Source organism: Ciona intestinalis, chromosome 4 (genome assembly GCF_000224145.3).
Source record: "Ciona intestinalis chromosome 4, KH, whole genome shotgun sequence".
In the NCBI taxonomy this organism is placed as follows: Eukaryota; Metazoa; Chordata; class Ascidiacea; order Phlebobranchia; family Cionidae; genus Ciona; species Ciona intestinalis.
In genome coordinates this window covers 3,143,068-3,170,946 of record NC_020169.2, presented here as the reverse complement: position 1 = coordinate 3,170,946, position 27,879 = coordinate 3,143,068, and the positions used below count along the sequence as shown (strand labels likewise).

The 27,879-nt window shown below is 36.0% G+C and overlaps 4 protein-coding genes across 7 annotated transcripts in view; all 4 read left to right on the top strand.

Annotated features, from left to right (window-relative positions):
- Positions 1-7,238, top strand: part of LOC100181495 (26S proteasome non-ATPase regulatory subunit 2-like) — a 9,178-nt gene extending 1,940 nt beyond the window's left edge. Inside the window, exons 1-19 of one of the 3 annotated variants that reach the window (XM_026834130.1) lie at positions 157-299; positions 708-804; positions 1,091-1,227; positions 1,505-1,663; positions 1,924-2,064; positions 2,266-2,330; positions 2,644-2,796; positions 3,231-3,341; positions 3,703-3,826; positions 3,890-3,977; positions 4,357-4,519; positions 4,759-4,860; positions 4,998-5,176; positions 5,436-5,567; positions 5,902-6,070; positions 6,258-6,373; positions 6,436-6,541; positions 6,618-6,782; positions 6,874-7,238. In XM_026834130.1, coding sequence (XP_026689931.1) covers positions 211-299; positions 708-804; positions 1,091-1,227; positions 1,505-1,663; positions 1,924-2,064; positions 2,266-2,330; positions 2,644-2,796; positions 3,231-3,341; positions 3,703-3,826; positions 3,890-3,977; positions 4,357-4,519; positions 4,759-4,860; positions 4,998-5,176; positions 5,436-5,567; positions 5,902-6,070; positions 6,258-6,373; positions 6,436-6,541; positions 6,618-6,782; positions 6,874-7,007 — 2,430 coding nt within the window. In that variant the 5' untranslated portion in view covers positions 157-210 and the 3' untranslated portion in view covers positions 7,008-7,238. Of the gene's footprint in view, positions 1-156; positions 300-707; positions 805-1,090; positions 1,228-1,504; positions 1,664-1,923; positions 2,065-2,265; positions 2,331-2,643; positions 2,797-3,230; positions 3,342-3,702; positions 3,827-3,889; positions 3,978-4,356; positions 4,520-4,758; positions 4,861-4,997; positions 5,177-5,435; positions 5,568-5,901; positions 6,071-6,257; positions 6,374-6,435; positions 6,542-6,617; positions 6,783-6,873 lie in introns of those variants that run through there. The other 2 variants (XM_002120558.5, XM_018811733.2) reach the window with 2 other exon arrangements.
- A 974-nt stretch (positions 7,239-8,212) lies between these two features.
- On the top strand, positions 8,213-15,135 carry LOC100183862 (endophilin-A2). 2 transcript variants are annotated; one of them, XM_009860014.3, is made up of 11 exons: positions 8,213-8,470; positions 8,677-8,745; positions 9,171-9,281; positions 9,881-9,971; positions 10,094-10,227; positions 11,097-11,154; positions 11,469-11,569; positions 13,332-13,466; positions 13,863-13,980; positions 14,363-14,502; positions 14,654-15,135. In XM_009860014.3, the coding sequence occupies exons 1-11, from the start codon at positions 8,426-8,428 to the stop codon at positions 14,699-14,701; spliced, it is 1,050 nt and encodes a 349-aa protein (XP_009858316.1). In that variant the 5' UTR covers positions 8,213-8,425; the 3' UTR covers positions 14,702-15,135. The 2 variants fall into 2 exon arrangements, with proteins under 2 accessions (XP_009858316.1, XP_002120114.1); XM_002120078.3 differs by lacking the exon at positions 11,469-11,569 and adding an exon at positions 12,660-12,760 and having other exon boundaries at positions 8,338-8,470.
- A 283-nt stretch (positions 15,136-15,418) lies between these two features.
- On the top strand, positions 15,419-18,275 carry LOC100186239 (TATA box-binding protein-associated factor RNA polymerase I subunit A). Its single transcript, XM_002119785.4, has 3 exons — positions 15,419-15,833; positions 16,135-16,213; positions 16,934-18,275. Exons 1-3 carry the CDS (start codon positions 15,571-15,573, stop codon positions 18,017-18,019), a joined length of 1,428 nt encoding a protein of 475 aa, XP_002119821.1. The 5' UTR covers positions 15,419-15,570; the 3' UTR covers positions 18,020-18,275.
- Positions 18,267-27,244, top strand: LOC100177606 (protein virilizer homolog). Its single transcript, XM_018811569.2, has 10 exons — positions 18,267-18,458; positions 18,813-19,659; positions 19,997-20,169; positions 20,652-21,585; positions 21,956-22,129; positions 22,493-22,719; positions 23,065-23,654; positions 23,872-24,219; positions 24,421-25,630; positions 25,700-27,244. The coding sequence occupies exons 1-10, from the start codon at positions 18,301-18,303 to the stop codon at positions 27,180-27,182; spliced, it is 6,144 nt and encodes a 2,047-aa protein (XP_018667114.1). The 5' UTR covers positions 18,267-18,300; the 3' UTR covers positions 27,183-27,244.
- The last annotated feature ends 635 nt before the right edge of the window (positions 27,245-27,879 follow it).

Here is a 27,879-nt window from a genome sequence, read left to right as displayed (position 1 = left end):
TATGTATAACTTTTTTATATGAAAATTATTTTTGTTAGAAAAAAGGGTCTTTTCGTACCTCTTTTGTGATTTTTAACAGATTTTTTAAAAACATCACCCATTTACCAAGAGTAACTGAATAATACGATAAACGCCCAAAAAATAGATATTAAGTCTTGACCAATTTAACTTTTGCAGAAATTCTGCGCCGACATTGTATCAGTGCTTGGAATGACGATCTCAGATGAACGTGAATGTCTAAAATACAGATTGCTTGGTTCACAGGAAGATATTGGATCATGGGGACATGAATATGTTAGGTGCGTTTCTTGAAATTATACCGTTTTTATCTATTTTATTCGTTACAGAATTTAAAGTATATATTGCATAGGAATAAATGTAAACACCCAGTAGAACCTCATTCTTATAAAACGGATTACAGTTTAATAAGAACATTAAATATCATACTTAACCCCAATTAGTCATTTTACATACAAGGTAACAAGGGTAGAAAACAAAAACCTGCGTTATAATGACGGTTAAAAAAATAATAGTATTATAAATTACATTTCATTACACTTCATCATAATAGTATTATAAATTACATTTATTTATATCTTTGTTTAATAACTTTTAACAGATTTATTTATTTTGTGTTTTGATACGTCACAATTTAGGACATCAGTTAAAAATATTTTCTTCGAATAATAAATTGTAATACTATTCAGACACATATCGGGAGAAGTAGCAAGTGAGTGGCAAGATATTGATCAAGAAGAAGAAGGCTCGAAAGATAAGCTTGCCCAGTTGCTGGCAATTGTCAAGGTATGGGCTTATTCGATTTTCTTTATGCCATTAATCTAAATATACATTAAATCTTAATTGCATAAATGACAAGACACTTTTTATAAATGAAACGTAAATACTTTTTATTCTTTTTATACTTGCGCAGTTAGCATCAACATTTGTTATTACATATGTGTCTTATTTTATTTTTATTGTTGTCTGATTATGAGTTACTGTGTGTATTACATTACTACGTTACTACTCTGTATTGCTGAATTTTTTGTGCGCTATTTATTACCCAAAGTTGTACATTTACATTATTCAGGATGTGATACCATATGATATGAAGCACAATGCTGAAACTGAGGCTTGTGATTTGCTCATGGAAATTGAGAAACTTGACATGTTGCTTAACTTTGTTGACAAAACAACTTACGCTAGGGTTTGCTTGTACCTTGTCAGGTAAGTTTTGTGAATAATTCTTGGTAAAATCTGCATGTTTTATACGCCATAGCATTGATATAGATAAGAAAATGGATGAAATTTCATTCAATTCAAAACTACTTTATATACCTTGAACAAGCCTTTTGAACAATGAAATAAATATTTCTAATAATGAATTTATATTTTTTTAACAGTAATCTCATGAATCCTTTTCAAATGAATTTATAAATTTTTTTCGTTTTAACAATAATGTTATGAATCATTCTTACATTTAATGCAATGTATTTATGTTTAGTTGTGTCCCCTATGCTGCTGAACCCGAGAACACCAACTTGCTCCAAACTGCTGTCCAAGTCTTCAGGAAGTTTGATTGTCTTCCTGAGGCTTTAAGACTTGCAATGCAACTTAATGATATGGAACTTATTGTGGAAATTTTCCTTTCATGCAAAGACCAGTAAGTTGAAATATTAAGTTGAAAAATATATTTTTAATTTTTTTGTATGTATGTTTGACATTTAAAAAATGGTATTTTAATTGATAGTTTTAGGTTTGTGCAACACCCTGGTTGTAACTGACAGGTTATGTTTAACAGATACAGTATTTTATTGGTTAATATCTTAAATTTAATGAATTAACTGCAAAAATATGCTGAAATAGATCATAGTGTATAAACAATTTTAAAATTTTGAATGCACGATTTATGTAAATTTTTAGAGCGATTCAGAAGCAATTGGCGTTTGCACTCGGAAGACAACAAGTTTATCTTGAATTAGATGAAGAAATGGATGAAGCTGATGATATGACTGAGATTCTTTCAAATTCTCATCTTAACAGTAATTTTCTCTCTCTAGCCAGGTTAGATGCTCGTATTTGTGTAACATTTTTCATTTTTAGCTTTTTTTTTTCAATTTTTAGCATATTTTTAGCATATCTTGTAATCCATATATCTTATTTATATCCTAATTAATCCTAATTAAATTTACCCCAAAAGCCCTCAATCCTAATTAAATATACCAAACATTATGTTCTTTGTTTAATTTTTGTTTAAATTACCAGAGAGTTGGACATTATGGAGCCAAAAGTCCCAGAAGACATTTATAAAACACACCTTGAAAATAGCAGTAAGTTTTATACATTGGTGTTTCTCAATTTGCAGACCACTTTTACATTAAGAATGTGAAATTTTTCTCCCAAACATTTTTGCTATTTAGTCCTACATTATTTAACAGATGCCCTTTAATAAACCTGTATTTTGATTCAGCAAAACTGACTTTTCAACGTCCTATTCAGGAGATCCTTATCATAGTTAAATGATCCTTTAAGAAATACAACAATGAAATAAAATGACTGAAAATATTTTATAAAATTACAGTATGCTGGTCAGCAACAGCATGTGTGTAATGTTTTATATGATTCCAACATTTAAATTCCCAGGACCAGGTATGGGACCATCTGGTTCAAATGTTGATTCAGCGAGAATGAATCTTGCTTCATCTTACGTGAATGGTTTCGTGAATGCTGCTTTCGGACAAGACAAGTTGCTTACTGAAGAAGGAAATAAATGGATTTACAAGAATAAGGAGCATGGTATGTTTTAATGAAGAGCATAAAATGGAAATAACTTAATTAGTAGTAATTATTATTAATCCTTTTTCCTACTTGAGACTTGGTGCAAATACCTATTATCCACAATTTAGACTGATTTTTTACTTAACTGCTACATTTGCCAATTTGGGTGTTTATTTTTCACATGAGAAATTTCTCTTTGGTATTCAAAATGCATATGGTAACTTAACACAAGCTAAACTGTACCAATAAACCAATTCCACCCTGCAAGAACATTGAAAATGGTCAAAAAGCGGTTCATTTATCAAAAAAGCTTCATTTATTATCTGCAGTGTTTATACTGGTATAATGTTTTTCTCTTTATTTACTATGCTGCCAAATTTCTTTATTAGTTGATCTTCTATTCTATGTAATTATGAAAATCAAGACATAACTTTAATCATTATCACATACAGGTATGCTTGCTGCAACTGCATCACTGGGTCTTGTATTATTATGGGATGTTGATGGTGGTTTGACACAAATTGATAAATATCTTTATTCTTCTGAGGATTACATCAAGTCAGGTGAATAATGTGTATTTTTTTTGTTGAAGAAACTCCTTAAAATAGTTAACATTTTGGCAGAAAGCTGATAATAAGAATAGAAAACTTTTGTTTTTGTCGAACAGTAAAAAATACATAATTGAGTTACACAGTAATTAAGTAATGTTTTGTTTTGGAAAATAAAAATTGTAGCCATTATTGCTTCTGTTATTCAATTTATAAGCAGATCATTGTACTTTTGTTAACGCCTAACGATTGAGGTAATGGACCAATTATGACCTATATCTTCTATTCTTTTCATGCCGCACAACATAAGGCCCTATATAAAATGGGTTAAAGATTTTAAATGTGTGTTAGTAATAACCTCTTTCTTTTATACCAGGCGCATTGCTGGCATGTGGTATTGTGAACACTGGTGTAAGAAACGAATGCGATCCAGCTCTTGCATTGTTATCAGACTATGTTCTACATAACAGCAATGTAATGAGAATAGGATCTGTCCTTGGGTAAGTTGCATGTGACACCATTAACAATAAGCATGACCACTTTTTCTAATGCTGTTCTTACAGGTTAGGACTGGCTTATGCTGGATCAAACCGGATGGATCTCATTTCTCTACTGACACCAGTGATGGCAGATTCAAAATCCAACATGGAGGTTTGTATGATTTATTTCACATTTTTGTTCTGTATGAACTTTTAAGCTTATTTAAGGATTTTTGGACATTTACCACCTGTATGTTAAATAGTTTTAAAACATGAAAAATAGGTATTGTAATAAAGCAGTGTCTGTACTTAACTTTACTCTGTACATGTCAGTGTTTTGGGGGCAAACTGGCTAAACATGTAGTTTTTTTTAGTTGTCAGAGAATAATGCCTAAATAGGTTTATTACTTCAGAATTTAAATTAAATGTTAAACGGAAAAAAAATCTTTTATATATATATATATATATATTAACAACATTTTCTTAATCCCTATTGTGACTAACTGCAAACAAGCATGACAACGCATATGTAACCACACCACCTTACACAGGTGATAGGAATCACTGCATTAGCACTTGGTTTGATATCAGTGGGAACATGTAATGGTGAGGTGACATCAGCCCTTCTACAAACACTAATTGAACGATCGGAATCTGAACTCAAGGAAACTCATGCGAGGTTTATTGCTCTGGCTCTTGCACTCGTTTATCTAGGTGAGCTATGTTTGGGGTAATGCACCAACTTTGACATAAATCCTGGCTCCCATAGCTGGTCACGCTGTAGTACCTCACCCATACAAAATAAAACTGTATGTTTGAACCAAAAAAAAGAAAAATATAATTGAGGAAAATCGTTGTTCATTGTTTTAACTTTATATTATAGTACAGTATTAGAAAATTCTTTTCCTTTTAATAGGGTATTGGTATTTACTACATTGTTGTTGTGAGTGTAGGTAAACAGGAGGCAGTAGATACAATACTCATGGCTTTACAAGTTGTTCCTGAACCACTGAAAGGATTTGCATCTGTTCTTGTGGAAGTTTGTGCTTATGCTGGTAAGATGATATGTGTGTGCTTTTGTGAGTGTAACATCCATAAATACTGAAGAGGTTTTTGTTATACTGCTGGATCAAAACATATAAAACGCTTGTGTTTCTTGTTCATACTTAATTATACATAATTGTTCCACCAGGCACCGGAAATGTTCTTAAAGTTCAACAAATGCTTCACATTTGCACTGAAACTGATAAAGAGGAAGAAGCCACTGATAAAACGGAGAAGAGTGAGAAGTCCGAGAAGAAAAAAGATTCCTCCACTTCTTCCTCAACACCATCCAGTGACTCCAAGAAGAAGGAAGAATCAAAATCAAAAGCAAGTTTTTTTCAACTTAGTCTGCAAATTAATTCTGTCACTTATAATTTAATACACAAGAAAAAGCAGGCATAAAAACCAATGTTAGCCATAAAATGCATAACTAATTTATATGCAAAAAAACATAAAATAAAAACCTCTTGGATATTGTATATTTCTTAAGGCAGTGGGCCAATTGTGGGCTAATTCTCCGGTCTAACTGCATGTCACACCATAGGACCTCGCCAATTTACAATAATTTATCTTTTCTTTCATTTAGAGCGATGATAAGAAAACCAAGTCATCTGAATGGGGAATGACGCGTCATGCTGCTGCTGTGCTTGGCATTGGTTTGATTTCTGCTGGTGAAGAAATTGGCTCTGAGATGGCATTTCGTATGTTTGGTCATCTTGTAAGTTCCAAGCTTTGCTAATTAATTGCATACACTCAAGTTAATAATATGTACAAGTTCACTGCTATATCATGTCGTTAATGTGTATTGTATTACAGCAAAATTTCATAGCTACTGAACAATAACCTAATTAGGTCATCATTAAATGGTTAAAATAATCATTATTGTGTTATTTCTGTACATTAATGATTTACAGTTGCTGTGAACAATTGTAAGTTTAAAAATACTCTGCTGCACAAACTCAAGAATTATTTTTAAACCAAATATTTTTGATATTGATATTCAATCTAGAATGTAACGTCAATAAATACCACTAACAATATATATGTTATAGTATCGTTATGGTGACTTGGCAGTGCGAAGAACTGTCCCACTAGCTCTTGCTCTTACCTCCGTGTCAAACCCACAACTTCATATTTTGGACACTTTGTCAAAATTCAGTCATGACTCTGATGCTGAAGTTGTACATAATTCCATATTTGGAATGGCCCTCGTAGGAAGTGGTAAGTGGTTTAATTTACATTTGTATAGTATTACATTCAGACTTGTTTTTTTCACGATGTTTGCTTCTGCAAAAATGTATAAATTTTAACACACACATTTAAAAAAAATTATTCCCACTCTATTTTGTACATTTCTTTACTTATGCTTTTGCAAAACCATTTAATTTTTATAATTTTTTTTTTACAGGTACCAACAACGCACGATTGGCGCAAATGTTGCGTAATCTTGCTGTATATTATTCCAAAGACCCAAACAATCTATTCTTAGTACGACTTGTCCAGGGTTTGGTGCATTTAGGAAAGGTATGATGCAATAATAGTAGTGGTACCATGAATCATAGACCTAATCCTTTGTTTATCTGCAGGGTACCCTGACCCTACAACCTTACCACAGTGATCGACAGTTACTTAGTCCTGTTGCAATGGCTGCTTTACTATCAGTTATTGTCTCATTTCTGGACGTCAAAAACAGTATGTGTATTATATTGCTTGTCATTCCTAGCAGTACCTTGTGCTGTGACTATAACTTTTTTTTTACTTTCCCCAGCCATTCTGAGCAAGAGTCACTACCTGCTATACACCTTAGTACCTGCAATTCAACCTAGAATGCTGGTGACATTTAACGAAGACCTTAATCCACTTACTGTTAGCGTTCGTGTGGGTCAAGCTGTGGATGTTGTAGGACAAGCTGGAAAACCCAAAACTATCACAGGTGTGTGTTGTATGTTTAACACCTGTTTAAAGGATAAAAATGACAAAATTGTTTGCCATAACATACTCATTTCAAAATGTTTTTTTTTTAGGATTTCAAACACACACAACTCCCGTTTTGCTGGCATATGGTGAGAGGGCTGAGCTTGCTACAGAGGAATACATTGCTCTTACACCAGTGATTGAGGGATTTGTGATTTTGCGTAAAAATCCCGACTACGAATGAAAAGTTCCTTTACACCCTCTTAGAAACTTCATATTTTTTTCAAATTTGCCCCAAGGCTATCCAGTTCAAATTTAATGTATGGCAGCTGCTGTTTTGAATCTGTGTAATTTATCTGCTTCCGTACCGCCTTTGTTGTCGTGCGTTTGGATGTTTGGTCACCTATTCATAACCGCAGCATTTAGGCAAGAAATTTGGTGTTGTTTGTGTTATAAACAACAAAACGACAGTTCATTGTAGTTTGGGTCTTCTGATTCAGGTGTTTGTTTCCATGTTGCTGTTTAACTTTAAGAACCCGAAAGGCAAAAATACTACACTTAGTATGAGAGTAGTAAGGGTTTCAGATAATCAATAATAAATACGAAATAGGAGTAGCGCCATTCTAGGATTTTTAGGTACACAAGCCTTGGCGTGGTAACTAAGTACAATATTCGTAATAAATATTTGTGGAAACACTGTTTCGGGGATTTTGGTCAGTCGTCGTGTTTCGAAATAAAGCGAATCATGAGTTTCGCGCTGGTGGTCAGCGCGTGAGTGGTACGTATGTAAGCTATAGGAGAAAAGTGCAACAACGTTTACGTGCGTGAGCGGATAGTTTGTGGATTGTGATTTGTAGCGGCGGTGTGTGAGTCATATGTTCATCTCAGTACCCACATGACGTTTTATGTTAATGTATCCGATGAGCTCAATGCATTATTACGATACCAGTTAGAACTGTAAACAGGTATATGGGTATACAATAGTTCAAATTATTAAGCGAGTAGTCAAGCCATACCTGCCGTGTTTCTGATGTATTGCATTTATAGGATTACTTATAGCCGTGATTTGTTGTGTACTACGTTAATTTAGTCTTAAGTGGTAACTTTTATAAATGTAACTTTGTAACGTTTTAATGTGCTATGGAATATTGATTTAACTCTTGTTTGTGTTAATTTAGTTTGGTTTGTGTTAAATTCAGTTAAAAAAATAGTGGTCTCATTTTGATTTGTATTTAAATATTGTGTAAAACGTAAATTGTAATAAAATTATGTATATAACCTACAATATATATCTATGTGGTATGCGTATTTTCAACATTAATGGGGACATATTTCCAAACAACAATAACTTGAACATAAATTCATCATTTTCCTTTCATTATGAATTCAGACAAATCTAAATAATTACGTTCTTGAACTCCTTTGTTCCACAATTTCATTCAGTAATTATAGTGAGGACCCTGTTAGAATGCTAACCAGATGTTGTTATCAGTTACTGCACTTCAAATAGTTTTGCTAACTAGTAGTGTGGAATTTACAGCATGCAATGAGGTCTGCATGAGTTATGAATGCCCTTTGAACGTCATGTTATTTGTTTTTATTGTAGATTATAGGATAAGCTAATTTCTCATACTTATAATAAACTTAATTAAAGCCAACACCATGTCATTGGGAGGCATGAAAAAGCAGCTAAATAAAGCGTCTCAGGTAAGCTTATAAACAAAACTCCTTTTGCGTTAACCTGTTTCTAAATGGTGTGGAACAATGATGTATGGATAATATACAACTACTTTACAAAGCTATGTTTTATTATAAAATTGACACTGGTGGTATTTGGTATTTGCATATAAATTCTATACAGTTAGAAAACCTATTTGTTGAAATGCAGGTTGTTTAAAAATACTTTTTTACAGTACATGTCTGAGAAGATGGGTGAGACGGAGAAAACAAAAATGGATGAAGAGTTTATTGAAATGGAAAGAGTAAGTTGCTGTTTCTCATCGTTAAAATACTTTTAAAGAAATCTAAGCATTATTACTGATTTCATAGACAACTAATATGAGTAGGCATATGCGGGGTATGATGCATGCACTGAAATAGACTATGATACCCCATGTGAATTGTCTAGCTACACATATTAACATCTGAATTGGTAATGTTGCATTGAAAACAGGTAATAACATGAGATATGACATATGGGCAACCTGGTTTTTGATAAAACCATTCAATATTGTTGTTTGTTTTCCGGAAATGTCGGCGATATTATGGTGTTTGTACTGTATGACATGTAAAAACAGAATTAGTTTCCAAATTTATTGGAAAATGCACTGGTGTTAGCTAAAGCTACTTCAGAGTCAATAGAGGCCAATTCCACTTATCATCCACTTATAATATCAACACGTTTCAGAAAGTGGATGCCACTCAAAAGGCTGTAACTGATCTGATTAATCACACAAGGGAGTACCTGCAACCAAACCCAGCTGTTCGCGCAAAAATGAACATGATGAATAAGCTACAGGTATATTGCTTACATGCAAAGGCAAAAGTATAATTACCAAAAACGCTCAAAGTATTGATTGACACATTTCTTAACTCCATATATATGTACATTTTGATCTTACAATTTGAACCACCTGGTAGTAGTAGTAGAGTTTGCATATTTGGAGGTGGGATAATAGGCAAACTCTGGTATAATTCATAGCTTCTCATTTGTCTGGTATATTATTACATACACATCTACATTGTTTTTATATAATTGCTCTACAAGACTACAACATTGTTTCTGTATTACTAATTACATGATATAGGTTTACTATGAGTCTATAAACTACACAATGAATGTCCCAGCACTGTGTGCTCAGTGGTTGAGCACTGTAGTAAATTAGGGGGCTTTGTCTAGTTTTAATGTACCAAGTTGCTAAGATATTCTGTTACAAAAGTTGGGGGGTGGGGTAGTACTAGTAGGCCAACTCTGGTATAATTCACAGCTTCAATTCCTTGGCATGCATCCCCATGAGACCCATATATAACAGTTAACACACAGCACAATTTGATTCATGCACTGCAGTATCAATAGTACTAGTCAACAACTTTTTAAAATGTGTTTTTTTTTTTCAGGGTAAAGACATGAAATATCGTCAAGTAGAAGGTGTCCTAGGAGAAGTAATGGTGAAACACGGCACTGATCTTGGGCATGAATCAAATTTTGGTAAGATCTGCAAATCCTAGTGTTACTAGTACAACAGTAATCATCATATGGAATACTAGAATAGTATCGGCTGAAACCAACAAAGGAAGTGTCCGTTTCTATTGTTTGCTTGTTTAACGCAGGGGAGGCATTGAAAGAGGTGGGTGAGGGTATGATTCAGCTCTCTGAAATAAAAGATTCTTTGGACGTCAGTGTAAAGCAAGACTTCATTGATCCTTTCTATCAATCTTTTGATAAAGACATGAAAGAAGTCCTGGTAGGTTCTAACTTCTAATACAACTTAATATTTCTTAACCAATTTATCAGCATCACTAGTGTGTGTGTCATGCTGTATGCTTATGTAAACATAAAGCGAAACTAGGAAATACCTTTGTACTGGGTACAAGTAAATAGTAATCTGATAACAGAGTCGTTAGAAATTAGAATCACGTCATATTAGCACTCATTTGTCTTTATTATTATTACAGACCTCTGTTGTGTTTACAGCATTATTTCAGTATTATTAATTACATGATATTACATTTACTATGAATTATACAATGAATGTCAAAGCACTGTGTGCTCAGTGGTTGAGCACTGCGCGAATGAAGTAAATTATGGGGCTTAGGCAAATTTCAATGTACCAAGTTGCTAAGATATTCTGATTCAAAAGTTACCACCCAAAAGTGATACAGAGAATGGCTGTGGTTACTTAGGTCTACTCAGTATGAGCACTCCATATTTAATAGGTTGCTGAATAAAACATAAGGCATGACATTTGTTTGCTATCTGTTGGTATTAAATTGTAGTTTGTGGGTTAAAACACACAAGATTATGTTTTACCGATATATTCAATAAAGAAAGAGCCTCCTGTTGCATTGAACTACCTTTTTCTATTGCTTTTTATTACTAGTGTAAGGAATTAATATTGCTGCAATATGATTGTCACATGCATTGTGTCCCTCGATGATAATGTGTGAATCACTTACACTGTTTTGTGTTTTCCCATGTTTCATTTTACCTGTTTCTTTCCTATGTCACATTTTACCAGCCGGCAGCCTCCACACTATCAAAAAGTTAAAAGTTTAATAATGGAATAATTTAAAACAATTGTTCATATTTAATTACGAACAATGTGTTTTTTAGCACCACCGAAAAAAATTGTCAGGGAGAAGACTTGATTACGATTATAAAAGGAAAAAAGGTAAGAATTGTATTTTTATTAGATCGTACAAAATATTTAATATCGGCCATACTGATAGTTGGGGTATTGTTGTTTTTTTTAACATAATAAATGTGAAATGTTATGCCCATTATGTTAAAGAGCAGTGAATATGATCAAGTTACTGGTACTTTCCAACATAGTGTTGTTATTTTAGACAGATTTTTTGTGAAACTAGCTAAACAATTTTATTACTGTTTTGTATATTATAATATCATTACTATTTTCACATTTAAATGACCTTAATTCAATCATTAATCGTTGTTGCCTCATTTTCACTGTAATCGGTACAATAGGCAGTAAAATATCTCCGGAAGAAATCCAATTAGCAGAGGCAAAATGTCAAGAGGCATTAGATCTAGCTGATTCTTTCATGTGGAACATGTTAAGTTCAGATGTGAGTGTCATGGATTTGACTGCAGAGCCCGTAGCCCTTTTGATTTTTCTTAAGTTTTCCTGTATGTTAGTTTGTAATGGAGTAACGCCGTTTACTCCATTGATTGTTACTTTGCTTTCGTTGTTTTTAATGCGTTCTGTGGCTGAGTTTAACCCAAGTTTTCGCTGCGAGACTTCATTGACAGTTACACATCCTGCCCTGTAACTCTTAGAAGAGTTTTTTTTTAACCTGCATGTTTTTATATTGGTTTTCATGATCTTTGAATCAATTACAGTAGGTTGCACCATGTTTCGTGATCAGAGCATGACTATCAGTCAGTTATAATGATTTTTAACTTGTATATAAAAATGATTAGCCTATTTACACATTTCACAATCCCTGTTTAAATATGGTATGGGCAGTATAAACTATCAAACTTTGACATAACTTAAAAGGTTCCAAAATTAAAGTTAATCAAAAAGAGATTGAGGTTAAATACCTATATGAGCTTTGTCTTTTGTTTCAATTGCTTTGAATCCCATGGTTTTATTGATTTATCAAGAGTATTGTGCGGTCAAATGGGAAGGTTAGTTTCATCTCTCTTGGAATATTTAGTTTAATTTTGACTGGATTTCTTTGCAGAAATCTATATATCTAGTGATAAGTTGTTGATTAAATTATGTCCAATGATAGGTCTGCAACATGGGATGTTTCAGGGCACTTATGTTAGTGGTAAGCCAATGTTTCCCATATAAAATGCACATTCCTGTTTTGTGGTCATACATGTACATAGTTTTGTGGTTATCCAATATTCATGTATGTAGCTGCGTGTGTGGATAGTTCTTTTGCAAAAGGTCATTTTCGTTTTCATGCATTGTTGTTTCTGACCTACATTAGTTTTGAGGCAATTTCCGGTTGAATAATTGGAAACATTTGTTTTATGTCGCTTAGTTTTTGTTTCATTGTGCTCTGTTTGGTCTGTGAGTCATCTGTGGGCGGTCTACTTAAAATGAGGCTGCAGTTCCGATTGTTGTCAAAAAGTTTACATGCATAGGCCATGGTTATTACTATTGTGATAATAGCTTTAATAAATTGCTCGATTGGGTGGCAGGAGCCAAAGTACCTCATGAGGAGGTGGTACAAGCTGAGCAAAAGCTGGACGAGTCCCTTGAACTGGCGGGCAGCAGCATGTTCAATCTGCTAGCTGGAGATGTGAGTTTTTCTCCACAATGTTTTATTCTTAACTGTCGTGCTATTGTTACGGATGGCTGGACTTTCCTTCTAAAAGTCATATTCCGCCATTTCGTTTGGCTTTGTCAAAATTGGTGCCAAATTCATTATAGCGGTGCTTACATTTTTTATATAACTAAGCTGGTGCAATCATTGTAGCAAAACGACATACTATTTGTCAATACACATAAACGTTTGGTTAATAAATCAAGTTGTCACACATCTACACACAATAGGTTTGCTTGCGGTGAACTGTCAATCCAACAAACTTAATTTCCTGCTGTCAATCTAACAAACTTATTTTTAAGTTTTTTATTTGCACAAATATGTTTGCCTTTAATTTTCACTAAATTTCACATGCATGCTTACTTTATAGAAGCTTTTATGCCACTCCTTTTTGCATGTGCTGTGCTTTTAAATTTTTCATTTTAAGTTTTTTAAACTTTTTTTTGTTTATTTCCAATTTAAAATTATCCTTCAATTGCTTGGCCAAATACTTGATAATTGCGCCAAAAAACTATGCCAAAAAGTGAAAAGTAATATGTACAACCAGGTTGAACAAGTACGACAGCTGGCGGCACTTGTGGAAGCTCAACTTGAATATCATCGACAGTCTGCCGATATTTTGGAATCGGTCAACGATAAATTAAACAAACAAATTGAAGAAATTAATTCAAAACCGGAAAAAGTTAGTTTCATTTTCAATTTTTCTGTTTGAAATATTATCCAGGTGTTATAGAACAAACATAGGGAAGTTATGAAGTTTATTATGTTAGGCTAACCACGTAGTCACGTTTATTTCCTGAAGCAGAGTGTATCAAACATGGTTACCATTTGTCCCTACACAGTTTCGCATATCTGGTGTATCACGTTTGCAATGACGTCAAAGCAGTTTCACTGTAGGAAATAATTACAAACTATTTTAGTTGTGAATTGTTTCCTTTCCTAAAACTGAATGGCACAAGTATGTCTGGCTTATAACTAGTATTGCGAAACTTTTGTTAAATCAAATGCCAATTTGTTTAATACTACATGAATGTTTGGTTTCTTTGGGTCACCTTTATTTTTTATTTTCTTGTATTAGGAGCGGACAAAGAGACAGTTACGAACCAGTAGCATTGCACCTGCTGATAGAACTCCCACACATACAACACCAGCTATTCCTCAAGCAAGTCCTAGGCACACAGCTCCACCACCTAAAGGTGAGTTTTTTTACCAAAGAAGTAATAAATAAAAAATTAATGCTGGTGGTGGAAGGTACTGTTTGGTAAATGTACATTAAAAAAAATTGTTGGGTAAATGTACATTATTTTGTTTTTTTAAAACTTACTCTTGGAATATTTGTTGATATATACAAAATTCGTGCTGCTTGCCTGCTTTTATACAAATGGGCAGAAAATAATGTTGCACTGGCTGTTTCTTTAGGCTTGAGATGTAGGCAAAATAAATATATATCTGTTATGTTATATTATATGATTTGTTGAACTTGATTTTTGTCTGTTACAAATTTCCTTTTTTTATGTTGTAGTCAATTCTAGCTTGCAGATTTATTTTGATATAATAATCATATTATCCTTAATATAGCTACCCAGCCAAGTTGCAAGGCTATTTTCGACTTTGAACCTGAAAATGAAGGAGAGCTGGCCTTTAAGGAAGGAGAAATACTTACGCTTGTTGCTGAAATAGATGATAATTGGTTTGAAGGAATGAGTCAGAATGGAGATGTAAGTTGCATAATTGTACTGTTGTGATTTAAACATTTATGTTACTGATATAGCTGTTGTAACCATTACATTTGACTCCTCTGTGTAGGGTATTAACGTACAAGTTTGTGCAGAATAATTACTAATTTGTACATGTTTTAATTTCTTACAGACCGGATACTTTCCAAAAACTTATGTTGAAGTGGTTGTTCCTTTGTAAAAGATGGGAGTGGGAAGCCTGAGAAAGAGCTGTTGGTGGAAACTTAGGGAATTGCAGAAGTACAAGCATAGCATTAAAACAGATGCAAACTCTTTTTGTTTGTTCCCACCATGAGATTGTCTGATGTATCCATTTAATACTATTTATGTATCATTCATGTACTCTTCTTGTTACGACAGCTTGTGGCACAAAAACATATACTTGAGCTTCCATCTTTTCACACAGCATTTACATTTACTCCCACTGACATCACACAGCGTTCATATTTTACTTATAAATCCCAATTTTGACAAGTGTAAAACGGTGATTTTCTAGCTGAATGTAGAAACTACAACTTTAGCATTAGACAACAAACACATTATGGATGTGTGTGTATGCACTTTACTTGTAATTCAAAACTGTATATAAATAAATCATTTACTGTTTAAGAATAATTTTGGAAGGGAACTTTGTTTTGTAGTGGAGTAAAAATAATAACAGGAGGTAGAAAGAAAATTCCTAAGAACTTTAAAAGGAGCCATTAAATTCTAACAGTATAAAAGAAAGAATGAGCTAAATAGGTATTCTAATATTAAATTCTCCAACCACTTACGATATGAAAAGGAAATATGGTTTATGCCGTCGACGTGTTATATTGACAATTCTGGAATATATCTATTGGGACCATTTCCACAACAACAATTGGGACCATTTTTACGATTCACCATTAAATCCGCATAACTGTAGCTTAAAAATCGTTGATAATGTTCGGCATGCAGCAAAGATATGAAGTGAGCAAGTCTGTGTGTTATGGGAAATTTAGTTCTGGTTAAAGCAAAAAAAAAACGGAAGAATGCTTGGTACATAAATAAGTACAACGTCTACATACAATGAGTACTTCTACTTACCGGGACCGTAACTTCGTCGATAAATTTTCCAAGCCGTTGCAAGCGGTTTTGGAAAGCACGAGTGTGGAGTTATTAAATTCGTTTTTTTTCAACGACACTCGTAATCAAGTCTTCGACGTCACCAAAACCCTCGATGTTGTTTACGACTTACAAAACTGGGAAGAGGAAATTATCCACACAATTCCTACTGTCCATGCAAGGCCAAATACCCTGAAAGTTCTGCGATCAAAACTGCTGCAACACAAGTGAATATTTTTTACTTCTCTACTTTTTATCAGAATATTAAATAAATCTATTTAACCACTGTTTTTGTTCCTTATTTACATCTTTTCGCTGATTTAATTAATTTGGTCTTTATTATATTTATAAAGTTGAATAAAATTATAATGGTATAGTTTTGTGTACGTTGATTGTTATTATCTCAGAACATGAATAAAAATGTTAGATAAACACATAAAGTATATATATACATACTGTAGAATTTGTTTATAATGTAATGATTAGGAGTAAGGTACATTGTGCAAATTATTTCAATTATATTCTTAGGTGGGGGGATGCTGCACTTCTTCTGCTTGGATTTTGTAAATTGCATTGGAGCAGACGTGGCATGAATATTTACAATGAAGTAATTGAACTTTTTTGATAACCATTAACTAGTAACTAAAAGAAGTCCAGGTCTGCAGGTAGGGATGCACATTACAGAATTTCGAATCCATGAGATTCGAATCCTTTTGTATTCGAATCTAATTACGGGATTCAGTATTCTGTTTAATGACGTCATTACACGTCATCTCATATAGTATATACTATATTAACAATTTTTGAAAGTTATTAATTTTGAAAAAAAATATTTTTGTGTTTGTGGGACTTTCGAGAGTAAACGTTTCGTAACGTCTTTTCATAGCCTGCTATACGTTTCATGACGCAAAAACTACCCAATAGTACAATTTTTGATCATTTTACAACTCAAGATCCAACAAAGCTGTTATGAAAGGGTCAATAAACTGACTTTTGTGCGTAAAATTTTTTTTCCTATAAATATAAAAAGATTCGAAATTCTAGATTCGGAATTCTAGATTCGAATTAAAGTATTCTAGGATATCCTAGAATACCTAATTATTCTGTAATGTGCATCCCTATCTGCAGGTATTTGTAGCAGTACCATGTTATGGACAACAATAGTAAAATCCAGTAAGACTTGGACTCCGCCGGTTATTTATTTTAGAATTGTTAAAATGAAGTTTTACTTATGGTCAACTGCTCTTGCATCTGGATGTCTACCACTGCCCATATGCTGTGTTTGTAATAGATCATGACTGTGTTTAATGTATTTATTTTTGTACAGATTAAATGGAGGGTGGGAAATGATGTTATATTTCACCATCCAGCTGGCTGCCACAATGCAGAGATACATATCACTCATAAGCGGATAATGGGAATAAGCTTTGAGAGTATTGATCAAACCCATATCATGATTGAACATGTGTTTGGTCTTTTGATGGAACATGACTTTTCAGCCGCTAAGGAACAAATGCAGAATTACAGAATGATCGATAGATCTATAACGAATCGTGATAGGCGGGCACAGGATATTAAAACCTGGACACCAACCTGTGAGGGTTATCTGGGCTTGCTTGAGTATGTGTTTTGGAAGCAACTGATTGTTGAGGAAGATGAAGAAGAACATGGGCAGTTTATTAGCACATCATTTCATGTCAGCAAGAATACAACTTGTGAGAAGCTGGCTGAAAAGGCCATTGGCCATATTTCGGGATTAGTTTCAAAGCCTGGTGTTTGGGACATTTTTATTTTAAAGCTGATAGAAATTTACATGTTTTATGAAAATTTGTCCGAAGCGCAAGAAGACCTATGTATGTATTCGTGCATGCATGAGTTAAATCCGAATGCTCATAGGTATCTCTACAACTTTCTAACTAGTACTACATCTGAAGAAACCGACTTAAAAATTGAAACTTTAAAAAGACTGCAGCGGATTGACCCTGCTTCAGAATTAATGTTGGATCTGCATCATTTGCTGTTAAACCAATGGTTAGAAGCAATTAAGCAAGACCCTGAAGAAAATCTAGACAAAGAACAAGAAAACGGCGATGTTATTCCAGCTTTAAATGTTCTTATAGATATGCTGGATTATCCTTGCTGGGCAACTGATGTAGAAATATGGCAGGTTTTTAGCAAAGCGTTAAAACTTGCACGTAAGTGTAAGGGTACCCATAAAAAACGAATTGTGGAAAAACTTTGGATAGAGTCAGGTCGAAATAGTTGGTGGCCGAAATTTCATTTTAGTTCTAATGATTCTGACTCAATCGAAGATTCTGTTAAACGATCAAAACATTCTGTTGCCAAGTTTTTTGGTGATAGAAATAGAAAGTCGCTTTTGGGTAAAAGAAAAAGAAAAGACAGCGGTAGCTGATTATATTACAAAAGTTGTAATGTAAACATCTTGACATATTTTGTTATCAGTTCTTCAGTTTACTGTAGTAGCTTTATTATTACATTTTTTGTCTTGACAGGAATTTAAGTACCTCCTATTTTATATGTTTTACGTTGATTGTAAACATTAATAGGAATAAGTTTTGAAACTTTCAGTCCTAATGTTTACGGTAGTAGCTTTATTATTACATGTTTTTGTCTTGAAATGAGTTTAATTACCTCTTATTTAAGGTAGAAATTAATCACTGATAGGAATAAGTTATGAAACTTCTATTTTGTGATACATTCTCACAAGAGCCCCCTGATGGAAGTGTTACAAACAGCTGGGCCATCATTGACTTCCCATGTGCTGTAGTGCTCGAAGAAATACGAATCATACCAAGAGGTTCTAGGCTAAGTGACCAACTCTGTCTTGATGGGTAAGCTTGATAATGAAAATTTTACAGTCATTGGTAACTTACATGCTTGAGGCTGCTACCAATATGAACACATGTGTCATTGCATTGGGCAAGACAGAGCAATTGCTCCAATGCAGTGGTCTCTTACAGCAATTGTTTTTTTTTTACTGTTGTCTAAATTGTCCGGCATACACCAAAAAAATTATAAAGTTTCTCAAAAAATAGAGGTACCTACAAAATTTCATATGAAGAGCATGAGGTGTGTAAAGCAGAACACTCGTGTTATAACTGTTCATGCCCTGCCACAGAAGGACAAATATGATACATTCAATAAAACGGCATGATTCCAGTTCGTAATTGATGTTATATTTGCAGACAACGCGGCAACACCAACCCCGCTCATTTTCGAATTGACTTCTTTGCCTGTGATATAAAGAATGAAAATGCGAGCACCTTTGAAAACCTGTGTGCGCTTGATTACCAAGAAAACTCAAAAACAAGCGTTTTCCCACGCCTACCCTTTCTTACCAACAAGCTGCTCTGCTGTGGCTGGTACACCTCTGTAACCATCGCTGTTTTCGGAGCAGAAGGCTCAGATGCTTCTGCTGTGAAAGCAATCCATGACCGCCGTGAGAATTTAAGTCGTGTCTCATCACGCCCCCCACCCAACGTACCCCCACCAACTCACGGGGTTGAGTTCCAGACAGTAGACGACCTTCGTGCTCCATACCAAGGCAGAGATTCGAGAGATTTCATGAGAAATCCACCCCTTCTGCCTCTCCCTGGCATGCTGCCGCAGCCTAATACAGTCGGCGAACTAAACCAACCAGGATATCCAAACTTTGGTCAAGACACAAGCGATAGGTTACCTATTTCAACCCACAACTTCCCGAACCCCCCTTTTAGAGACCGGGGTGGAGATAACTTTATGTTCCGTGGTGAATCAATTGGTGATAAAATGTACAGAAACCAGGTCTCACTTCTGCAGGGTGGTGGCAACAATCCACCAGTTCACCAGCGAGGTTTTCCTCATGTTGACCAGCGCAACTATCGGTACCAGCCCGGTAACTCACGGTACATGGACCAGGATCATGGCTATGATCGAATACCCCAGAAGTTTCCACCCACAAACAGGGGGCCACACAATGAGCAAAGAGAAGCAGATACAATGGTGGAAGATGAAACAAAATATGATGATGAAGTGAATGCAAATCAAATGCAGGTGTGACCACATTTACAGTACATATATATGTGAACTTACTTGTGACATACATCATTGTAAGCCTGTTACATTTATGTGAACTTATTAGTGTACCTTTACAATATAAGCTATTATAGTTGTTGACAGCCCCTACCACAGTACCAGTACCATTTCTGCAGCTGATTTCAAATTTATTTTTATTTTCGTTTTTCGATTCTCCCACTTGTAATAAGTTTAAACAGGATTTCATTCTTAATTAATTAAGTATAAATTAGTGATGAATTACTCAATTACTTAAGCTTATTTTTATCCTGCCCAACTTTTAAAAATTCCTAACATCTTCCCCCGCATCCAATAGAATGATGAAGAGTGGATGGGAGCAGAATATGAAGAGATCAGCGATGATGAAATGGATGAGGAGGCAAATCTTCGTGATATGGAAGCGATGATGACGGCAGATATGCTCCTTCCTCCATCCATGATGACTTTTAATCCATTCGACATGGAAGTCTTCCCTCTCTCATACTTTAGGTTGGTTAGATCACTTTCTTACATTCTTTCGTTAGATAACATCTCAAAAACAAGTGTATTCCCCCTGCCTTGCCTTGTAATACGTATATGAAATTTAAATGCATATTTGGTGGGACGTTTTCATAACTTGCAACTGAGAAAAATTCAATCATTTATTTTGTATTGTGGTGTGATGGTCCCACTGGATGCCTGCCACTGTAGTACCAGAGTACGATTTGGCTTCCACATTACTTTTTAACACCTATACTGGTTACCGAGGATTTTGATTCAATACACCACTTTCTAAAAGTAGTTGCTATACTCCAGTCAAACATTATTGTACCATTTATTCTGTTAAACATTTAGCTTGAGTTGTGTCCAAAAAAAATTGAGTTGTGTCCAAAAAAACCAAGTTGAGTTGTGTCCAAAAAAAAAACCACCATTTACTAAATAAAATCGTATAATGTGTCATTTCTACTTAACCGGCACTCTTTCATTCTCAGGTCACCAGATGTGACAGATTATGAAGCTCTTCATAGTAAATTAAACCAACAAAATTACGACGATGAAATAGAACAAACGAATACAATGCATTCAAAGTCATGTCAAAACCTGAAAAAAATGGTTGAATCCACCTTAAAAATCTGCCCGGTAACTTTTAAAGAAAATGGGGTGCCTGTAACTGAACTATGTGAAGAGAAAGAACAGCAATGGGTTAATAACCTGGAAAAAATTACTCTGAATGTTACATCTGAATTGCCTTACCTGGATGCATCAGCAGATGGAGAAATAGATTATTATTTAGTCCTTGCAGTTTGGGCAGTACATGCACTGGATTTAGACGGGCCGCTCGCAAAGTTGATTGCACTCAATGTGCGAGCCATAAAAGTTGGTTTAGGGTTGGTGAAAATGCTTTGTGGGACTTGTGCAGAGGCTGTGGATCAACTGGACAAACTAGATGTTGTCAGTCACCTCCTTTCTATTCTGCTGGAGCAACATGTCGCTTCTTCTGTTAAAGTACAAGCTCTTCATGCACTGGATGCTGCTACCAACTGGCCAGCTATGTTGCATAGCTTCCTATTTAAACCAATATATGTCCACACCAACAATGATGAGGTAACATCGAAACACCAAGCTGGATATGCATGGGTTATAGAGATTGCTTTACAACCTCAAGCTGCCAGGGTTGCTGCTGGTTTGACACAGTTGACAAAGAAAGCTCATCTTTATGAATGCATGCACCAAGTTCAAGTTGTGACTCAGTCGTTTGTGATGGAGCAAATCCCAGATGAGTACGCGTACGTGTCAGAGGATGAGGAGGATTACAATAATGAGGAGGAGGTGCAAGGAGTAGAGATGGTCGTCATGTCATCCGCATCCGCTGATGAAGAGGAAGAAGATGAAGAAGAGGAAAACAGAGAGGAAGTTTTGCCAAACGTAAGATTACTACAGTCTAAAGTCTGTCCTACATTTTTACTTTTCATTTGCATGTTCACTTCTGGCAGCTCTTAATCGAACTCCCCTTTGTTTGAAAATATTTTGTTGGAGTTTTTTTTAAATCTACTCTTTTTGTGAAAACACTGTTTCTGTACTGAATGTTAAAGAAGACATGCAAAAAAAGTAGTAACTAAAACAGCCAGTCATAATCTATAAAAAAACTACATATATATAGTTATATATATAAAAAGTTGTTATTTCAGGAACAAAATTTTACTTTTATTGATCTTAACATATATTCTATACTTTTCAAGCCAAAGTTACTAGCTAGTACTGTTCTATACTCTTAACAAACAACGTTTTCTTGCAGCAAATGCTCAACGAACACACTAAAGTTGATTTAAGTCTTCGTATTGTCCACGAGAAAGGCGAGCGTAAAGTTATCGGGTTATCTCGAAACTCGGAAAGTTGTGATTCTCAATCTCCTCTTGCCGATGCGGATGAGAACGATCAACACGGTGAAATTCATGAAGAAGTTGTCAAGGTTGGAACTTTTGGTTTTTGTTCAACAATTATTTGTTATTGTGTTAAATGAGTTGCGCTTATACTTTTCCTTTGTGTCCTTAATTTAATATTGTTATTAAAAAAATATTGAAGGGTAGGCCCATTTATTGGTATTTCAGTATTATATAGAATAATATATATTTACATAAACATAATAAAAACCCTATGTTAAATTTTTTGTTGCTAATTTACCATTTTATGCTTTTATCATTTTTTTCATTTAAATGTTCGTTTTAATAATTTATCAGAAAAGCTCTACTATACTTAACCACTACTGTTCTTTAAAATAAATTATAGATATATAATATATTTATATATTATATACACTTTTTTCATTTTTTAGGAAAGCAATCTGATGCCAGTTGAATCAGTCATCAACATGAATGATGTCACTGTGAAGGAAGAAGAGTTGATGGAGATTGCTGGATGTTTAAATGAGATCACTTCTTGCTTCCAATCTCCCCAGAAAATGATCGGCCAACTTCCGATTCTTATGTTTCCTCTTTCAAGAAGACAGAGACCATCAACAAAACAGGATGATAACAAGATATCAGAACAAACTGTATACAGGTTAGAAGGAAGATATAATTTGATGATATCTACATGATAAGGTGTAGCGACTCTAGCCTATTCCAAAGTCCAGTGTAAAATTTGTTTTGAAACCAAACTAATAATTGACTAAAGTCACCATGAAAAGAATGATATGTGAAAGAAAAATATACTAGGCTAAAAGTAAGAGCAACATCGTTGTGTAGTACTGGTACACTCGTGGCATTAAATAGTAACAATGGCATCTGTGTTTGATAGCGACGATTGTGATGTTAATGTCAACAATACTAACGTAATGGAACCGGTTATTTACAATCTTTAACAATTTTAACTAAGTATCTGATATTTTAGCCTCCCTTTTTATAGACTGGCTGAAGGAACAAATCTTCTTTCTTCCATCCAAGCATTGGTGAGTTTACCCATCGTGTCCGGACACAAAGTTTTATTCGATGCTTGCGGAAGATTCCTCGAGCTTCTCATGTCCTCCCAGTCCGGTCTTCTCTACCTTGCATCCAACTCTGATTCAGCTCTTCACATCATCCAGCACTTGATGCGATCCTCTCCGATGCTCGATGTCGAGGCTCAGGACTCTCCGTGTCGTCTCGGAGCAAAGTTAGCCTTTCACCTCCAAACAATTCAATCCCTGGATCTTGTCTCCGGACTCTTAGAGTCGGATGCAGATGAGGAGGATTTGGAGGAAGAGCTCGTTCATGCGTTCAAGACTCTTTACTCAATCACTTACATCCCACTTGGAAAGCAATGTGTGAGCCAGGTCCTCTCAAAAGAAGACAACATTAAGTCCCTCCTCACCTGCCTTACTTTTCCCCACAAACTTGAGGATGAAAAAGAAGTGAAAGAAGTTGAAATTGAAAAAGAAAACAAAAAGGAAGAAAAACCTGAAAAATCTGAAAAATCTGAAGTTTCTTCAGAAAAAGAGCCGTCTGTGGAAACAGAAGGTAAATATTTACATTTTTATTCATTTTTTAATTTCAACCTCTCAAATTTCCTCTAATTCTTTGTTTACCTAAATATCTCGTTAATTAAACCAACTTTGAAAATTTCATGTTTATTTAAGGGTTCAATTCATTCATTTAGTTTAAATTCCTATTTTCAGTTATTCTATATTTACATATCCTCGAAATTAAACCCAACTGAAAACATTCCGTATTCCAGATGAAAAGAAATCCGACGTTTTCCATCATCGCTCTGCAGTGAACAACTATGCGGGTGCATTGCTGCTGCTGACACTACAAAGATCAGAAGACATGACTTACATCTACAAACATCTCCAATTACTTCTAAAGCCATGCTTCTCCAAGCAGCAACTAATTTCCCATTCAGAAGACCTACAGAACTGGCTGACACCACTTCAAAAGCAGCTTGTTGGTGATGCTAGTGATATAGAGAAGCTGACGCAGTTCATTAAGACGACAACTCCTTTGCTTGAATGGTTGACTCTTCCAGATAGTGGTCCAGAACTCTGTATGGCACTTCGGTTGTTGTGTCATGTATGTTTTACAGGTAATTATTTTTAAAATTTTCCTTGAATTTGATCATGACCCAACAAAAATAATATTCCCTAGTGCATAAATACAGTTTTGTTAAATAGCCTACGGAAAATCACATGCAACAAACTGACATATGAAATCAAATTGTATCACACATATAGACGTCACCTTTGTATAAAAAACTATCCTCACTTTTTTTTTCGTCATTTTTCAGATAGTAATGAGGACTTAAAAGATGATGCAGAGTCGAGAGTTCGGGTGATGCGGCTCTTCGCTACCGACAGTCTCAACATCATCCTCTCATTCATTGAGCAACTCCACAAAACCTTACAATTTGCGTGCCACGGCCACCGAGCCATGGCTTCCGGCATGCAGCAGCTAACTCACTGCATGGTTGCCTCCATGGCACAGAAAAGCTACTCACTCCTACATCAAATGCTCTCACAACTTCTCGGGGCGAGCATCGACACCAAAACTGTAAACGGGGAACGAATCGCTCTCACTGTAATCTCGCTCTACTCTGACCTATACCTCCTACTCTACCCATTAGATTCCATTCTCTTGGACCAAATGACGGAGCAAGCCATCTCAATTCTTTCTCTTTTCTTCTCCCCCTCCTCCTGCAGCGACCAATCACATACAGTGCTCAAACAGATAACGACATTCGCGGAAAACCAGTGCGACAACTTTCTCCCAACTCTTACATTGCTATCCCATCTTCTACCCCTACCACTGCCTATAATATCCCCACAAGAGCCACCAGACCACGCCCAAGCTTCTGTGGTTGCCACTTGCCGTCTATGGAGCTCCATCATACCATCCCATCTTGATGAAATAATGTCCTTGCTTCTACCATTATCGTCCTCCACCTGCAGATCATTAGTCGAACTGACGATCATAATAATCCAACAACTAGTCGACCTATCCCCCACCCTAGCCCACTCTCTAGTTAAAAAATACGCGGAAGAAATGGCGCCTCTCTCCGTGAGCGCGGTGCTCGCGGAGCAAGAGGGAAACGAACTCCCAGCTGAGGAAACGGGCGAAAAAGAGATGTTACTCTCTCCCGAGCAGATCACGGTCATCCAAACCTTTGCTGAGATCATTTCTCTCCCAGCTGCTAAATCAGCTTTCCTCTGTGCAAGCCGAAGCGAACCGCAAGGTGTATTGGACCTCTGGCAGCACGCTTCATGCGATGACTCGCCGACCGATGCAGTTGCTGCTATATTACTTTTAGCCTACGTGCTTGTTGACCAGGACACAACTCTTCTACCGCTAGATGGTAGCACAGAGAACTACGCGAACGCTTTGCCTTCCACCGACCAGATTACTGCAATTGCAAATTTAGCTCTGCGTCAACTTTCCAACGCATCTCCCCGGGTATACAATCGTGCTCTCCTAGTTCTCTGCAATTTAACTGGGTCTAGGTAAGATTTTTAATTTCCGCACCTTTACTAGTTTAGTGAGATTTACGCTAATTTTCGTTACTTTTACAGTGTTGGAATCCCGATTGCTTTGAAATGCATTGTAGATAAACCAAATCACATGAGGAACGGACTCAAGCGAGTTAGTGATGGATTTAACGTTACACAGTCCTCAAGTGTAGACGCAGCATTCCATATGTTACAGTTAATACAACAGCTCTTAACAGCGGATACGGACAACCCTGGCTTGCTGACTATCGGCGAATTTAAAGCCTTGTTGACTGACGATGATTCGGTGGACATTGCACCGTTCTTAGCGCTCGAAAAACAACTTTCGGAGTTAGCATGCAACGACCGTGACTACCCTGATCATTTCGCACAAGCACTCGATCAGTTATCTGTATTAAGACAAAGCATCGCTGCTGCCGACGTCTCAACTTCGGATCCGAAAATTCCCGAAGCAGTTTCGCTTCCCGAACCTCTACCGCTACATGAGCAGTTTGCCAACCGCCCGATATTTGCTTTTGGCCAGCACGACCCACTTCTCTACGTTCGACAATCGCTTACTGCACCACAGAATAACCGACTTCATTCTGACATAGATGATTACCGTGTTGTAGAATGCGACTTGATTGCCACAGCTGATAAATTCTGCCCCGGCTACGATCTTGCCGAGCAAGTAAACAAACTCGCAAAATCCAGCGGCCTCCAGGACGACGTTGAAGAGTCAGAAGCGGCGGCAGCAGCGCGCGCAAAGCGTCGCCAAAAAGTCGAAACCTTTTCCGCTCGCTTCGGCAAGACAATGACCTTCATTAAACGATCCCACGGTCTCCTAGTTTCCCACCAACGCACAGGCAGAGGCAGAGGGCGTGGCAACCCAAGCAATCGACCATACGACCTTTTCCGTCACCGAAAACAGAACACAAGTCGCCCTCCATCCATGCACGTGGACGACTTTCTTGCCGCGGACGAAGAACAGCAAAAATTCGACGATAACTCGTTCTTCAAACCACCCGCCCCGATGCCTTCGACTTCTACAGCCCGCAGAAACAGCCAGCCGTCGTCCTTTAAACGGGAATTCACACCTCGTGGCCGAGGTGGCAGAGGCGGGTCCTCCAGAAACGGTTCGTCCAGCGCACCCAGAGGCGGCTTCTCTCGTTTTGCGAGCACAGGCTCCGTACAGAACAAGTTCAAACCAAAATCCGTAAGCACATCAAGCAGTGGTAACGGTCGTGTGAACCGAATCCCCGACCGCTTCCGGGGCCCTAACACCACGACCCGCATCACCAGTCGTCTCAGCTTTTCTCCAAGAGAAGGTTACAAGACGAACAAAACTCAACCACCACCGTGGGAATCGTCACGCAACTTTTCGGCGACCAATTCCTTCAGAAACAGGGGCTTAAAAGTTCCTCACAGAATCCCCCGCACTTCGTCATTCACCCAGTTCCATTCTCCTGGGGTGAAACAGTGGGGTGTGGGGTCTTCTTTGCGGCGGGGTAGAGGGTACGCGAAACCCCGCGGAAGAGGCAAGCATTCCCGATCCATCACTCATTAAATGCAGAACATTTTGAACATACTGTCGCAGTATCATTTTAATAAACGAAATATAATACAGTACCCTTGTTGTGTTTAAGTATAGTTCTATGGGGTAAGTTGTGACACCTTAGCACATAATATCCAAGTAATTTGAACGTGTTTTAAACAACTAACAACGCTCTACGGGAGTCGTGAGGTTACGGTTTATAATTCTTTGAATGTTCTTTGTTTATTACCACATGGAAGAAGAAAATAGAATTAAATCGCGCTCTATCTTCCTACACACTACTAAATAACCTGGAATATTAGGACTTTGTTTCATTTAACAGGTGTAACTTAGTGGTTTTACAATTTAAACTTAAGGTAAATAAAGAACATATAGATATCAGTTATATGTTTATCTATTTACTTTGATTTTATCAGATGGCAAACGCAGTAAAACATTCATCTAGCGTGTTGGTAGAAACGTTTTTTTCTTAAATATAAACCATACAAACGGGTTAATCTTAAAGTGACATTTTTTCAATGTCACTAAGGTACTTAAAGATTGGCAATAAAAGGGCATTTGCGCTTAAGTGACTCATGATTTGGCAGCAACACTGAATTATTCAAGCTTGTTTAGACGCCAAACAACAAATAATCATTCACTCTGTCAGTCCCAGGACATGGTTCTCATTTTTCAGTCTCCAGCCATACAGTCTATTTTGAAATCCTTC

Coding starts and splice junctions, on each gene's coding strand:
- LOC100183862 (XM_009860014.3), top strand. CDS start 8,426: ATGTCATTGGGAGGCATGAAAAAGCAGCTAAATAAAGCGTCTCAG. Junction 9,282..9,880: donor ACATGATGAATAAGCTACAG/GTATATTGCTTA, acceptor TTTTTTTTTCAG/GGTAAAGACATGAAATATCG. Junction 14,503..14,653: donor GAATGAGTCAGAATGGAGAT/GTAAGTTGCATA, acceptor AATTTCTTACAG/ACCGGATACTTTCCAAAAAC.
- LOC100186239 (XM_002119785.4), top strand. CDS start 15,571: ATGAGTACTTCTACTTACCGGGACCGTAACTTCGTCGATAAATTTTCC. Junction 15,834..16,134: donor TCAAAACTGCTGCAACACAA/GTGAATATTTTT, acceptor TTATATTCTTAG/GTGGGGGGATGCTGCACTTC. Junction 16,214..16,933: donor GCATGAATATTTACAATGAA/GTAATTGAACTT, acceptor ATTTTTGTACAG/ATTAAATGGAGGGTGGGAAA.
- LOC100177606 (XM_018811569.2), top strand. CDS start 18,301: ATGAAACTTCTATTTTGTGATACATTCTCACAAGAGCCCCCTGATGGA. Junction 19,660..19,996: donor TGAATGCAAATCAAATGCAG/GTGTGACCACAT, acceptor CGCATCCAATAG/AATGATGAAGAGTGGATGGG. Junction 25,631..25,699: donor TGCAATTTAACTGGGTCTAG/GTAAGATTTTTA, acceptor TTACTTTTACAG/TGTTGGAATCCCGATTGCTT.